Here is a 15,911-nt window from a genome sequence, read left to right as displayed (position 1 = left end):
TATTTTCACTTGAAATTGCATCATAACTGATAGTACTACAGTAGTTGCACTTCTGGGAGCTCTTCAGGAACTTACTGGTGATGGTTTATGAAATCCCACTTGAGACCTCCATGTTCTTTAGGAGCCTAATAGGAGAGACTTTTCTCATCTTCATGAATTCACAGGTGGCAGTGCTCTTAAGGTTCTGTAGCACTCTTGTTTCATAATTTGATACAAAATTTATTGACAATAATGATGGGATGCAATTCTTTACTTTAAAAGTATCTTTCTGTGTTTGCCTAGGCTACTGCCAATTTCAGGATGCTTTGTTTAATCAGTTGTAGGGTTGGTTGGTTGGGGTTTTTTATTTTATTTTATGGAAACTCTATCAGAATTAAGAAAAAAATACTCGCCTTATAGGGGAAAGAGCCCCACATGAAATCCAAGCCTTTCACTGTAATTTATATTTGAAAGGCACAGAATGTAGCACACTTTTGATTTAAATAACTAAAACTACATCCCTTCCCCAATACCAAACTCTGATTTAACTCCAAAAGGTGCCTCTGTTTACAGATTATGGTAAATGAGTTTTTTTATTACAGAAGAAAAGCAGTCTATCTTGTGACACACTATTAGAACTCCAGCTGAACTGTTAAGACTGAGCCAGATTATGGAATTCAAACCTTGTACATCTGTAGTGTTTGGAACAACACTTTGAATAAGAATTTATGGTGTGCTTTTACTAAAGTTTCACAAGCAGATATTAAAGAAACAACATAAGTTATTAATGGTGCATTCTTGCATTGTTTGTTTACAGTATGCTTTGGATTTTCCCAGTGAAGATGTGCATTGAAAAGTGCCTTCCCTTTTCCCCTTTTGAAAGACTTTATCATGAAATATCTCAATCTGCAGAAGTGCCAGGATTCCTGTAGATCTCCAGCTACCCATAAAGGCAAGGACATTTGCATAAGGAGCAAATGTCTGTTTTGTACCTAGATTACTGTCCATCTATCAGGAGCAGTGATACCATATGTTCACAGAAAAAAAAGCTGCAGTATCTCTAGCTCAGGTTGCCTTGACCTCGAGGTGCAGTCTGTGTTTTATAGCTTTGTAATTGGAAGCCACCTGAACCTGAAAAAAAAAAGTATTCTGTGCAATGCTGCTTCAAGTTCTTGCTTCGGTCTTTCTCCAGAAGCTCAGACCTTGTACAGATGTTTTCTGAATCTCTGATCAGTACATTTTTTTCTCCGTGCCTTCTACTTCAGGAATAAACAGGACTCAGAGAGATAAAAAAACCAAAGTAAACCCTCATCATACCAATTGCTAATGTGTATATTCTTCTAAGTCTGAACTAAAACTATACAATGCGGCTGAGAGCTGAGTTCTCTTGATTTCTCAGTGGCTGATATTTCTGTGTGAAACAGTGATTTTTTTTTTTTTTTTTTTTTTTGGTAATAGTGCTGGAGTCACTCTTGTTAATGAACTCAAATGGCTGCTTCTGGTTTTATCCTTTTGAAGTAGTAACTATTACTTCCCTGCCCTCCCTGCTCCCCCAGTCTGTCTGATCACAAAGTAATTTTTCATAGGCAGCTGCATTATTTACTTGAAGGATTTTTTTTATTGTTTCTGGGCTGGATCAAATTAAAAGCAGGTGATTTATCAAAGTAGAACATATATATCTATTTGGTCAATAATATTGAGACATTCTGACAAATGGGAGTACATGTTACTGACAGGTGTGTTTCCTCTGCAGATAAATTAAATTTCTACTTGTTTACCTTACTCTTTGACAAGTTTTTAGGTTTTTATGCGTGTACATTAATTAGGGAACAACAATAGCAAGTTTATTGGTGATAGTATGAATAAAACCTCCAAATTTTAATTGGAGGTTTAAATTAAACAAAGTTTATTTGGAGGTTTCTAATGAAGATTTTATTTTTTCTGAAGTTTCATGCACACAGTTTTCTTTTTACAGTGTGATCTGTGTCTGGCATGACACATGTCATGACATAAATGGTGTTTTCCCTGTTCGTTTTTATTATCTTCACAGTGAGTGTCCTCTGTTGCTTTGACTTTGTGTTCAGAGCACTTCAATTTAAAATTTAACTGAGCTGTAATTTTTATGAAGCCTGTTATCATGTAAGTGAGCACACACAGATATAAATGCTTAGAATTTAGTTACAGTGACTGCTATTATGGTTCTTTCTGTGGGTGTGTGACAGGGTAACAAAATATATGTACCACCATCTTCCCATATTTGAGGAAGTTCTTATTTTCTGCCTGCTGTTGCTGCTGTTCCAGTGCATGCCAGCTAGATATGAAGAGCTTACTCACTGATAGAGTGTTCCTGAAATCTGATCTGTACATCCCATGTGTGTTAAACTGCTGTAAGATGACCACTGCCATCTTTATGCACCTCTGGAGCCTTGGCTCTGGGCTGGCTCCTGTAAGGCCCCAAAGGGCAGGTTAGACAGGGTCTAGTGTGCTGTTATCTTGTGCCAGCCCTGGTGCACAACCCACTCTCAGTGATTTCCATTTATACATCACATCTTGTAGTACAGGATTTACAGGCATGGCCTGTGGGGACACACTGTGTCAGTAGAATTCACTGTTTCATCTAAAATCCTCTGCACATGCAAATACACAGTGGGTCTGAAAGGGTTGAGGCAGGCTCAAAAATGAGAGAAAATGTACAGTTGTCAATGCTCATCCATTTTTTTTTAACAAGATAAGACTTACTAACAGCTGATTTGAAAAAGCTTTACTTAAAAACTCTTTAAACTAACAAAAGACAGTAAATGTGGTTAAGAACAAATGGTAAAGTAGCAAAATAGCACAAAGTGCATTTTATTTTTATCTGCTGTTCTGTAGTATCTATCACACGGGGATTTGATATGAAAGCCTGAAACTTCATGCATGAAGTTTTAATTAAACCATTAATGTTAAACATTAACTTTGCTTAGTTAATATTAACAGTGGTGTCTCCATAGTTACATCAACGACTCTGTCTCATAGTGTTAGTTTTTCTCATGTATAATATTCCTAATGTTGTATAAAGTATTTATAAATGTAGGTGGTAATGACATGATTCCAGGCTCTTAACTTTTGTAACATAAACCCATTTTCCTGAGGCTGGGGCCTGAAAGCAGCACAGATGTATGTCTGAGCACAGCGTCTCTGCTGCCCTAGGAGCCTTTGTTTTCAGAACACCCTGATTGACCCACCACCCTTCATGGTTCACTGATTCACTTGATAGATCAAGTTTAAACTAGTGCATATTAGCACATTTGTTAGTACTAGGGGAACAGTTGGCCTTCCTGCTTTAGGCTGCTGGCTCGTTTCAAATGGAGCAGCCAGGGAAAACAATAACAGAATACCAGTTAGGGGAGCCCCAAAAGGCTGGCAGACTGGGATCAGTTGCACACAGTAGTCAATGACATTGATTCATTCATATAGATGTTGTTTAAAGACAATTAAAAGATTATTATTCAAAAACACTTTAAAGAAGCTTCACAATTATATTGTGTGAAAGTTTAATCTTTGGCTGTTACAGGATATGCTTTCATTAAACTCAGTTTTTTGGTGTGTTCTAATGTGTCCGGTGCACACCAAGAATGATAAAGTAATAAATTTTGTCATGATCATCCTTTCATGTCAGTTGGCAATTATTTGGCGCAAATAAAATCACTTCAGTAGGGCACTATCTCAGCTCAAATGTTTGTGAAAAATATTTCCATCAATGAAATGTTTTATCTCTCTAAAAAAGTAAATTGATATTCAAATAGTCATAAAGAGAATATTTTAATACTTTGAACCTGTGAATTCATTTGGTTCTTTAAAATCTTGCTGGGATTTATATATTAACTCTGATATGCTTTTCAGCAATAGCCCAATATACATAATCATAAATACAGTTTCTGGTTTAGAATGGTTTAACAAATTAATTTTTCTTAAAAAAAATAAATTAAACCATTTCCTCAAAAATCTAGGATTTTTCCCCCCACCCACTGAAAAGTCTATTTTCTTTTGCCTCTGTAGGATTTCTTTTGGAACTTTATATTGCCACCTAGGGTTAAATTTTTACATCTCACATGCAAAAAACACTGAAGTGAGATAGTGATGTTTGCTTTTCTCCCTTTAATTTTCTCCTGATCTCTGTTTCGCAGAACTGTAACTCACACTGAACGGGTAACAGAAGTTTTGACACTTCGTCTGCTTTCTCTGCTTCTACAAACTGTACTGTCCTATTCTTTCCCCCTGCTTTGTCCATTGTACTCTTATATTTGTATGTTTGGGGTGTGATTTTGGCTTGTTTTTTGTAACTTTAAAGGTATACTCAGATATCCATGACTGAAGTCAGTTTTTACAGGTTTTTAGCTGTGGGTGTTGGTGGGGGGTTGAGTGTTAGGAGGACCAGCTGATCACAGTTTCTTGTAAATAAGATAAGAAACATGACAGCACATATATGAATTTGGTTAAATCTTTCATCTTTTGAAGCAGGAGTCCTTATTCTTATAAGTTTTCTGCTTAATTTTTACTAATGCTTTAGGCAAATGATAAAGTCACAGAAATTATTTTTTGGTCTTAATATTTTTATAATTTCTAAAGAACTGCAACAATACCAGTTACTAGATTTCAATTAAGACATGTCTTTATGATTATTATTTGTATGTATTAATAGTCTTTGGAGGCTTTTGTTTAGTTTTCCTTGTTTGTGCTGTAATTCTTGTAATAAGAAATTGCACTGCAGTACATACCTGCAGTGCTTCTTTCTGTTTCCAGAGAATCAAGAAGATTTTAGGTTGGAATGGTCCTTTGGAGCTGATCCATTCTAGCTTCCTGCTCAGGGCAGGTGAGCTTCTAATAAAGATCAAGTTGCTAAGAGCATGTCCAGACAAGGTCTGAAAACCTCTAAGGATGGACAGTGTCATCCATGGCTGCCCTCCCTGTGAAGGGTGTTTTTCTTTATTCACTGGAATATTCCTTGTGCCACTTGTGTCCATGGCCTCTTTGTCCCTGCACCTGTGGGAAGCCTGGCTTGGTGGCCTGTGGCTCGCACAGGAGATGCTCAAGGAAAGGTTTCAGTAGGTGTTGTCCTTGGGGCTGGCCAGGCCGGCTCTCCTGCCTGCGGCCTGCTCCGGCCCCTTGCTCCAGGGGCAGCTCTGTGTCAGACCTGCTGCCCTTCATCTCTCTCGTGCTGGGAGGCCTGGAAGTGGGGGCAGTTCTTCAGCTTCAGGCTCAGGAGGTGCTGAGAACAAGGCTGTGGTGATATCCTTTGGACTGCCAGCTGCCCTCTTGTTCCTGCAGCCCAGCGAGCCCCTGCCCTTCCTGACTGCCCTGGCACTGTTCCCTCATGTCAGCTCCAGTCCCCCGGGAGCTGCCAGTGCTCCCTGAGGTGCTCCCTGCCGGAGCTGCCAGTGCTCTCAGAGGGGGCTGTGGGCTGGAGCTGCCAGTGCTCCCTGAGCTGCTGGAGCTGCCAGTGCTCCCTGAGGTGCTGGAGCTGCCAGTGCTGCCCGCTGGGCCCGGCCCCATCCCACGCTCAGAGGGTTTGGCTGGCTCAGGTGCTGGGCTTTGGGTTTGTCTTATCGAACATCGTCAGGCTTTTCTCAGATCTTTCTTGTAGCTGATCAGGTTCCTCATGAACAGCAACCCTTCCCTACAACACATCCACAGTCCTCACCAAGTTCCTTATTTTCTTTTTCCTCCTTTGAAAGAGATGCTTTTGAACACAGGTGCTTGTTACTGCAGGCGTTCAGTATTCTCCAGGATTAATTTGCTCTGCAATGACTTGGCACTCTGTGTAACATTTTGACATAAACATGGTTATACATTTTTTTTTTTTGTGTATGATTTTGTGATTATAGCAGCAAACTGATCCAATAATTTCCTTCAGTATATTTAAGAACTCTTCTAAATTTTCTGACACAAACTGGATAAAGAGCTAGTTTTCTGTTCAAGATTCTTTGATGTGTTGAAATAAATGGAAAAATTATCTCTGTGACGTCTATAATTATGTTTTGATATTAAGGAATTCTTTCCTCTTTAATTTTGAAATAGTGTTTAGCTATAATTTCTTTGAGTAACTGTTCCTGTTCAGTTGTTGAGGTAGAGTAAGTGGAATGAGCTTGGAAGTCCCTGCTGACACTGAGGGTACATATGGCTGCAAAAATTGAAGTAGTATTCTTCATGGGGCAGGAAAATGTGCTTTCATTCTTGGCTCTCTTTGGAGATGTGGGCTACTACTAATTTTGTTCTTGAATGTTGAAAGCAGTACACTTGCCAGATATTCTAGCTTTTATTTGGCTAAGAAAGTGATAGTCTACCCTGATACTGAAACAAAATTCTGGATTGTTCAAATTGAGTATTTTAAATAAACACCAAAAGAAGAGCAGTATTGCACACTACTGCTTGCTTCTTGTAGCAAAGCAGCCTCACTGAACCGTGGTAGGAATTCTAGGAAAGGGAATTTGGAAAGTAATGTTATTGGTTTAGTATGAGTTATTTACTCTTCAACAAAATGCCATGTTTCAAATAATAAAATTACTTCATGGGATCACTGTGCAAGAGAAGGTTCAGCTTTGCATAGCAGTATTTCTCAGTGTTATTTCCTTGGAGTTTGTTACTCCAAAGGCCTAAATGAACAATAATTCTCAGATTTCCAAATGATACTGCCAATTTTCTGTTTCTTTATATTTTTGGACTTCCTTTGGACCGTTTGATTTACACTCTCAGAAGAGTGTTGGATTGTTGTGTCAGTTTTGTTGGATGTTCCTTTCGTGTGCCTGCTGGGAGGGAGTCATTAAATTCCAACAAGGATATATTCCTGTGTTTGTGGTTTTTAATTTTTTGGTGCTCAAACTTCACACTTACCCTGCTCCTGAATCAGGGTTTAACTAGGCTATGACATATACACTTCTTTTCAGGTTCCTACAGCTGTTTATTAGCTGTGCACACAAAATTCATCAATACTGTAATTTAAAGATAAGTAGTACAAATGCAAGAAGAAATTGAGACTTTTTTAGACTGTAATTTACTTATCCTGTCAAAGTATTGTAATGGTTCTGATTTTAAAGAACCATTTAAGCTGCAAAAATAGTCAGGTTGTATGTAATCTTGAATGTTTCGTTTTCTTTTTAGGTTTTCAAAACAGACCTAAATCCTTGAAAGTTTTTGTTAATCCAAGCAGCCACAAAAGAGAAGCCACTAGCATTTATTATGAAAAAGTTGCACCTCTTTTTAAACTTGCTGACATAAAAACTGATGTCACAGGTAAGTTGCTTCAGAAGTATAAATTAATCCTTTGTGAAGCTAACAGTTAAGCATGTGAGACTATTTGAATTTACTGCTAATCCTTATTGCCTCTGACTGCAAGTACTGCATTTGGAACTCTAGTTAATACAACACAATGTATTTTTATTTTGTCCAAAAGTGCTTTAGTAATTCTTTTATTGATTCAGTATTTTTCACCTATAGTAATCAATACTAGTAAATTAGTCTTTTTTCCTATGTCTGTTGTAACTGACTTGGAAAATTATCAGTGTCAGCTTAAACAAATTATAAGAGGTCTCATCTTGTAGTTGTTCCTTAAATTTCTTATGAACTGGTGACTAGTTCAGGTTGCAGGCCAAAAGTTATTTTGATAAAATCTGACTTAGCCATGAGAATATACTAGTGCAATAATGGTAGATGAAAATTGTCTTGCTAATTTTATTCCCTGTATCCATGTATTTTTTAACTACTTAGCCCACAATTTAAAGTAAAATAAATTGAAGATTAAAGACGCATTAGAAGAAATGTGAAAAAGGTGGTCTGTATTAGAATTCTGTAGCAATGATTTCTTAACTACCCTGAACTGAGTGGGAATGCCAGCAGCTTTATATAAATTTTAATTCTCTTTAATTCTCAGACATATTTTCCACCTGGAAGGCATGGATCTTAGTGTGAACAGATTAATAATGCTGTCATATTAGGAATTGACTTAGCCTTGTTTGGTCACAATTTAAAAAAAAAAGTTTTAATACAAGCTGGGAATATAATTTGTGGAGGTTTCAAAAAAATTTTTACTAGTGGAATAAAAACAGTTTTAAGTTTATTTTTTAAATTGTCTTTGAAATTTTAATAGGAAACTTCTGAGTCGAGCCAGAAACATTTTTAATGGCTTATCCTTTAATTAAGGTAATTTAATTAAGGTCATTTTGGCAATGCTGAAATACTCCTGTGCTTATTAGCTGCCTAACACTCCTCCTACAGGCAAAATGAGAAAACTACATTGCAGTTTTCTATGCTAGTAGAGAACTAAATAATTAAGAATCATGGGTTTTTTTAAAAAAGAGGATGGTGTTGGGTGCTGAGTAGAAATCCTGCCCACTGGTACCCTATTCTAATAAAACCAAGCACTTTATTTCAAGTAAATAGAACTGTTTTTTTTCCTGCCATAATTGTTTTGGATTTTGTGAAGTTGGAGTGTGCATCTTGCTCTTCCTGCTGTTTTGGAACATGGCCAATATTTGCATAACTGGTGGCATACAAAGGTGTATTAGATACTGAAATTGTGAAGGCTTTTGTACAATTTTTGCACTGAAGATAGTTTACATTTAGACTTCGCCATGTACACATATTTAAAATTCATTGAATGAGAAGTTAAAATTAGTTGAGCACAAAAATTTTGTAGCAAATTTAAACCTCTGAATTAGCTTCTGGTGCAAATAACATAAAAAATTCTCAGGTTACTTAAAACACTTCAGAACATCAAAGATTGACAGTGGAGTGCTGAAAGACAGAGCTCTCCTCAGCCAGTCTTGTACATTGGTAGCTGTTGCTTCCTCTCTGATCAGCTTTTCAGATCTTATTCTTCATTATAGCTTCTCTTGGAATAAACTTCTTATGTGTTTAGAAGTTTGGAGTGGAAATATTTTCTCCTACCCAAGGACATATGGCAATCTAAAGACATGTATGTAAATAAGTGAGTGCTGAAGTAGCATTTACTTTTTCTAATTAGTTAAAAATTTTGTAGCATTTTCTTCCTTTTTTTTTTCCCCTCCCCCAAATGGCTTTGTGTGCTACACTTTAATAATTTCAGTAAAAAAAACCAAAGGTGTTATGGAGTGGATTGTGTTTTGCTGGTTTTTTGGGTTATTTTTGTCACATGCAGTAAGCAAATCTCTGAAGTGCTTAGAGCTCTAGAAAGTGTGAATTAGCAAATTTAAACTGAAGCAGTACTTTGAACTGTGGCTAAGGTGAAACAATAGTTAAAATCTGTCCTCTTTTAAAAATTGGGCAATTTTTTGTGCTGGGATGTGGCTGCTAGGATAAGAACCGTGACTCTTCCAAAAATTGAGTTCTACAAAAGCTTACTCCACTGTTGAGATGCCTGCAAGTACTGGCAAATTGTGATAATTGGAGCTAGTATTTTAGAAATACATTAATGCATTGCAAAGTCTTACGCATATTTAAAGAAAAATAAATAAAGGAAACACTGACAGAATCCTGGCTTGTCTCACTTCTCTTCCTAGTTTTGACTCTTTTGCTTCCATTTATGCACACTTACAACCTGGACTTTTAGGCAAAAATAACAGCCTTCCCAAACTCCTATTTTTAGGGCAGAACCACAAAAGAAAGGAATGTTTGAGAGTTGGACAAATAGCATTGGTTTAAACTTACCATATGGTAAATACCAACAGATAACTGGTGTTGATGCTGGATGAGAAAAAGCTGTTATCAGTAACAGTTAATCCCATTGATTTTGGCATTCCATTCTGTGGCAGGAGTGCCAGTATGTTTAGGTGGCACACGAAAGCATCCCCTGTTTTGAAGTGTTGAACTAATTTCATATCACTATTATATTATTTTACATTTTCTGTGTGTAGAGGCCAAGCCCTTGGTTCTTGCTTGCCCTGTGAAGAGGATGTTAAAGTGTTTTTGGAGTAGGTGTGACTCTGTTCAAATGAGGTGCACCTTTGGTGTCCTTCCTTCAGAATACTGTCATCTGACGCTTAAGGACAAAACATTATTGAAAAAGAAAATCTTTCTAAATTATGCATTAGAAATGGTCAAAAATAACTAAATAATATTCTTGTGATAATGATTTTGACAAATATGAGATCTGGATCCTTCTCAAACAATGAAAGGAGCTTTCTTCCTATTACTGAAATACATTGAGTAGGTTTTTTTGTTTGTTTGTTTTCCCCCAAATTGGAACAGTGCCAAATATTCAAACACTTAGCTTTTTTTTCCAGCTATCAGAATGATTTATACATGCCCTTCTGGAGGTTGTCAAGCCTGCAGAAAACTTTCTAGACATGGTCATTTTATGTCTGTGTTGAATTTTTCTAGGTTCTTTTTCTACTTGAATTATTTTCTATAGTTTCTCACAAAATTTTTCCTGAAAACCTCATTTTTTCACTGCCTTCTTGTTATGATGTGTCAAAATAGATCCTCTATCATTCTCTCATCAAATTTTAACTTTCTTGTAATTCCCCAATCTTAAGCCTTTAGCAGTTTTTCTACATAATTCCCAAACTTAAGCTATTAGATGCAAAGAGGATGGATTTGCTCTCAATCTGGCTAACATTAGTAATTTTTACTGCCTTTATTGGTTTCTCTGTAGACATGAGCTGTCTTCATTTTCATGTCCTTGTTCTTTGAGTGAATTAATTCTGTAACAGTAAGCATAACTTACATTACATTAGGAAAGCACTGAGCATGTTTTCTGTTACAAAATAAATCTTATTTACTGTTCCATTTTAATTAGACTGTACTCATAACTTTCTAAATGTCATCATGTTCGTTTAAAAAGGCATGTAACCTGGTAACCAACTCTATTTTCACTGGAAGAGTTTCTTTCACAGCTAAGCAATGGTAAGATATTTGAACCTTTCTGCATTTTTGCATGATGCACACTTTTATTGGTTACTTTTCACACAGCCTACAGATATTGATAAAAGCATTGTTCCTGTTGGCAATGCAAGGCTGAATATGGTAGCTTGTAAAATGTGCTTTGATATTCCAGAGAGGGCCTGCATGGAAGTAAATTCTGTAAATAATTCGCAAAAGTTATTATAGTGATAGGTGTTTCTGCAGCAAAATGATAAATCTCTGCCTTCCATATAATCAAAACAACTCTGTTTTTTTTTAATTAAGAATTTTCAAAACACCAGGCATTAGAACCTTACTGGTACTGATTGGGGGATTTTGAACTTATAGGGAATATAAACAATTTTTCAGTGTGAAGTGTAGAAGTTGTATCACCTTTGTTTTGATTTTGTTTTCCTTCTCATTTTTGGGGAGAAAAGATATATACACTCACTATGTCCACACACATACTTGTGTGTTTGTTTAAATAGGAAGAGATTGGGGTATTTTCAATTCTTGTAAGCAGCCTTTGAATAGTCTGTAGAAATACTGTTGGAACAGGTACAGCTATGGAATGATTGTTTTAGACATCAAGACTAATAATTTTAGCAGTGTTTAGGAACACTGGAGAAAAGCCTTGAACTATGTGAGCACCAGGGACAGACAAGCATGAAAGATTAATGTAATTTTGCATATAATGATGCACATTCTTACACAAAAAATCCATCTGCAAGTGTCATGTCAGTCAGCAAAAATCTTTGATGGGTGGCTGCAGCTGGGCTGTCTCTTCTGGCAAAGCTGCCCTAGAAAATGCTAAATGTAGTTATGATGCTTCGTGCCATCTGTAGTATGCCAGTTTATCCTGTCTTCACTGGCATTTACAGTACTATACAGGGTATCAGCAAACACAGAGACATCAATGTGGAGTGACAGATTCATTTCCTCCAGAGGCTATGAACTCTGGTGTATACTTGTGCCACCTTCCTCTGTGTGTTATATGCTGTTGTCACTGGTATTTGGCTTGATTTCATACTTCTGTGTTTAACTCCTCTTATTTTTGATTTAGCAATTTGCATATCCTAACACAAAGGCAATTAACTTTGATTGATCCTGAAGTAATTCTATCTTAACTGAGGATATGCTTATTTTCCTGAAGTTTACCAACTGTGTCAGTGCTAGAACTTGCATTTTGATGCGACAAACATCTTGAATTATCTGAATTTAAATGCATGAAATAACCACGTATCTGATAGCAGCTGAAATTTAGTGTTTGGCCTTTTAGCTAGCATAACTGTAAAATATAACTTCTCATACTTTTAATGCACTAATGACTTAAAAAATAATCTGAATTGAATTATTCTGTGTTCCTTATGTTGGATTGACAAAATAATTTAAAATGATCTAATCGGCTGCTAATTGATGTTTTCCACAGTAACTGAATATGAAGGACATGCTCTCTCAGTACTTAAAGAATGTGAACTGCAGGCATTTGATGGGTAAGTTGGTTAGTCACTATGGAGGTTAGTGAATCTCATCATGTTGTTTTTTATTTGTATTCCAATCAAAATTATGTGAATGGGTATTAATAAGTTACACTGTTTCTCATATATATGAAACCTGGGAAATTAAGTTCTCATTAAATACTTTGGTATTTATTAATTACTGACAATAGAAATGTATCTTGGATTCATAAGTAATGGTAAATAAACATAAAGCTCTCTGAAATATGCTTCATGAGGGTTTCAGTCTCTGTATTTGTAAGAATACAAAGATAAAGAAGAAAAAGCCTGGACAAAGCCTTCTTTCACTAATACTTCTACACTGAGTCATCTTTGAATTGTTTCATCTTCGATCTTTGGGTTGACATGGAGTACTTCCCCTGTAAGGCTTTCTCCAGTAACCAGATCCAAGCTGGAAAATTAGAACCATTTTGAAAGACCATAGGCATGTGTACTTTTACCTATTTTGCTATTCTTTTTTTTTTCAGAGACACAAAAATGTAGAAATGACAAGACAACATGTTTTTTTTATTCATTGCAGTATGTAATCAATATAGCAATGCAATTTCTCAGCTTGATTTTCTCTCTAGGAGAGTGAGGGTTCCTTCCATGTTAACAGTAAACTGAAGTTTATGATTTGCAGCAGAAAACTGGAAGTTTATATCTCAGTAATTTCTGAAAGTGACACTGCTATGTGTTAATTCTTTGTCAAAGCTGTTTGTTTGTATTTATAATTTCTCTGATTTCCCCAGTCACTATTGTACTTTGAAAGACCACAGTCAGATGTCTCATACACTCTACATTTTTTTGCTATCCACTTTTTATTCAGGGACATTGAAAATTGAGGCATTTTGTCAATTTGGCTTTTTACCCCTGACTTGTGGCTGAGCTTTGGTGACAAATAGAGAGACTGCATTTGTGATGCTGCTATCTCAGCTGGGTTTTCCTATCTGTACAGAGACAGAAATAGACAATGCCATACATACATTTCTTCCCTAGTCAGGAGCCTAAAGTATCAAGGATATTTAGAGTAGCCTGGTTAGTCAGTCCTTAGTGAATAGTTGATTAAGAAAGTTGCATCTAATGGTTAAATAGATGTTTCTTTTTCTCAGAAAGACTTTTCTTCCTTCCTTCCTTCCTTCCTTCCTCCCTTCCTCCCTTCCTCCCTTCCCTTCCTTTCCTTCCTTTCCTTCCCTTCCTCCCTTTCCTTCTTTTCTTTCTTTCTTTTCCTTCCTTTCTTTCTTTCTCTCTCTTTCTTTCTTCAAGGTCTAAGTAAAATTTGTTTGCTCAAGACTTTCTACTACTTATGCATAGCAGGCTCTCACTGATTAGCATTGGAATCCCAGGTGCCTGGTGGTGTCTCTATTTACAGCCAAAAAGGCAACTCTTGATGATTAATGCTAAAACAGTAAAAATCAAAATTAGCAGCATTTTCATGTTATTCCTTGGACTCTATCTACACAGCACTCCAAAATCAGAGGAATATATATCTGTTTTCAAAAGTTTTAATAGCCAGAAGACAATCCACACAAGTCCTTCTGGGTAAACAATTTTTCAGACTTCAAAGATTAACTGGTTTTGCTATTGTGACAGAGAATTTTAAGCCTGGGAATAAACAAAAAATAAGTCAAACGAAAGCAATGACTCCTGGTTACAAGCAGGAAGAAAATGTGCTTCGAACTTTTATATTCTATTTTTTAAGCTATATATTGTATTTTTTTATTTAATGTGGCAGTGTTTAGCTAGATAGAGGAAGTAGTCCTGAAAATTAGAGATGAAAAATCAGCTTGGAAATAGTAATAGAAACTGAAAAAAAATGTTAAAGGTGATGAGGTAATTGAATTTAAATATTTGATAACGTTAATAACATAATGTGTTTTCTTATAAAGATCTGACCAATTTTACCTGGTTGAATGATTGGACATCTTTTCACAATTGCATTCATACAGATATGTGAAAAGAATATAATTTAGGTGAAATCCTCCCAAAGTAACTATGATGCTTCTGTCATAAATGCTTGGAATGTATTATTCTTGTAATTAAAATATGTTTACTAATTTGGAGAATCACTGTAATATGTACTTAAATAAACAAAAACAAGGAAAAAACAAGGTTTGCTGTAACAGAGCTTTTAGAGACAAATGCATTCCTCTCTATAGCCACAGCAGGTGGGAGTTTAATTACGCGCTCCAGAAGCAGTGATTAAGTACCTTTGTGCAAAGGATTGCTGGCACTAGGATTTTATACTTTGCTAAATCCCTCAACTGCCTGCATAGTGTATGAAAATAGCTGTTTTCAAGTGTTTTTTTTTATTTTATTGCAATATTTGGTGAGTTGTTATTGTAAGGGCAATTAAAAGGCATTGGAATGTTTGTATGGGTCAGCATTGAAAGATGTAAAGAGCTTTTCCACTGAGGCACTTAAACATGTGTTTGCTCCTTCCATCTGATCAGTTCATGTGCATGATGTGTGGTAAGGTAAGAAAAACTTTGACAGTTTTCAAGTTTTACTCCTACTCAGACAGAAAGCAGAAATAAGAATGCTTAAGGAGCATTGAGGTAACATTTACTGATCTGACAGTGAAACCCAAGCCTGTTGTTAAAGAAAGAATGTTTTCTAGCTTTTTGAAGTATCATTATGTATATGGTGTGGGGTAGCTGCCTTCCACTTGTTTGTTCAGCTATGAAAGAGCTTGTTTTGAACTGTTTGGTATTTTTGTTTTGTAATAGGGTGGTTTGTGTTGGTGGAGATGGATCTGTCAGTGAAGTTGCTCATGGGCTGCTGCTCAGAGCCCAGATAGATGCTGGGAAAGACACAGAATATGTATCAAAGCCTGTCAGAGCACCGGTTCCTCTTGGAGTAATACCAGCAGGTGAGAATGAAAGGTACTGTCACCTTTTGTTAGTCATCTGTTTTTAGTCCCTCTGGCATGTTTTACAGTTTTGGGTACTAAAGGCAGTTGTTGATGCTAAAGCTTCAGTTATGTAAGGAAGCTATTGAATAAATGTCCTAAATTGGTGATTTATATTGATTACAAATGACTTGATTTTAAATTGTAATGATAATTTATAGTAATGGCACAGATGAGCTCTTTGCCTGAAGGAAGAAGCTGAGAAAGAATAAAACTAAAATAATTTTCAGCTGATCCATACAAGATCAAGTTTCAGTCTTATTTCCTGACAGAAATCATACCAAATGAAAACTTTGTTTTCTAGATTTTCCTTTTTTTGCATCTCCAGTTTTCTTGGCAGAATTCTCAGTTGGATTCATGCTTAGGGTCTATTTTAAAATGGTGTCCCAGAAATACATTGTGTGCATTATATTAAAAAAAAAAAGGTGTGCAAAAAACTACTTTTTTCTTTACAGACATGAAAATATGTCTCTTAAAAAGTCATCTTGCTCTTTTATTAACTTGTATCTGGTGGTGTGGTTTTGTTTGTGTTGGGGGGTTTGTGTGTCCCTTCTCCTCAGTGTTTGTATTTGCCCTCCTGGGAGTGTAGCTGTGCCCAGCAGGAAGGCTTCAGCAAAAGCTGTTGTGGTTTAAGCCCAGCCAGCAGCCCAGCCCCATGCAGCTGTTTGATC

At 36.3% G+C, this 15,911-nt stretch overlaps 1 protein-coding gene across 1 annotated transcript in view; it reads left to right on the top strand.

The window, feature by feature from the left end:
* CERKL (ceramide kinase like) overlaps positions 1 to 15,911 on the top strand; it is a 51,433-nt gene that overhangs the window by 22,283 nt on the left and 13,239 nt on the right. The window contains exons 4-6 of the mRNA XM_041472718.1: positions 7,117 to 7,248; positions 12,263 to 12,326; positions 15,059 to 15,201. Of these exons, the coding sequence (XP_041328652.1) occupies positions 7,117 to 7,248; positions 12,263 to 12,326; positions 15,059 to 15,201 (339 nt within the window). The remainder of the gene's footprint in view (positions 1 to 7,116; positions 7,249 to 12,262; positions 12,327 to 15,058; positions 15,202 to 15,911) is intronic.

The sequence above is a fragment of the Pyrgilauda ruficollis genome, unplaced genomic scaffold (assembly GCF_017590135.1).
Source record: "Pyrgilauda ruficollis isolate IOZ18807 unplaced genomic scaffold, ASM1759013v1 scaffold3, whole genome shotgun sequence".
In the NCBI taxonomy this organism is placed as follows: Eukaryota; Metazoa; Chordata; class Aves; order Passeriformes; family Passeridae; genus Pyrgilauda; species Pyrgilauda ruficollis.
Note: the sequence above shows the minus strand (reverse complement) of the source record. Positions and strands in the feature narration are given on the sequence as shown.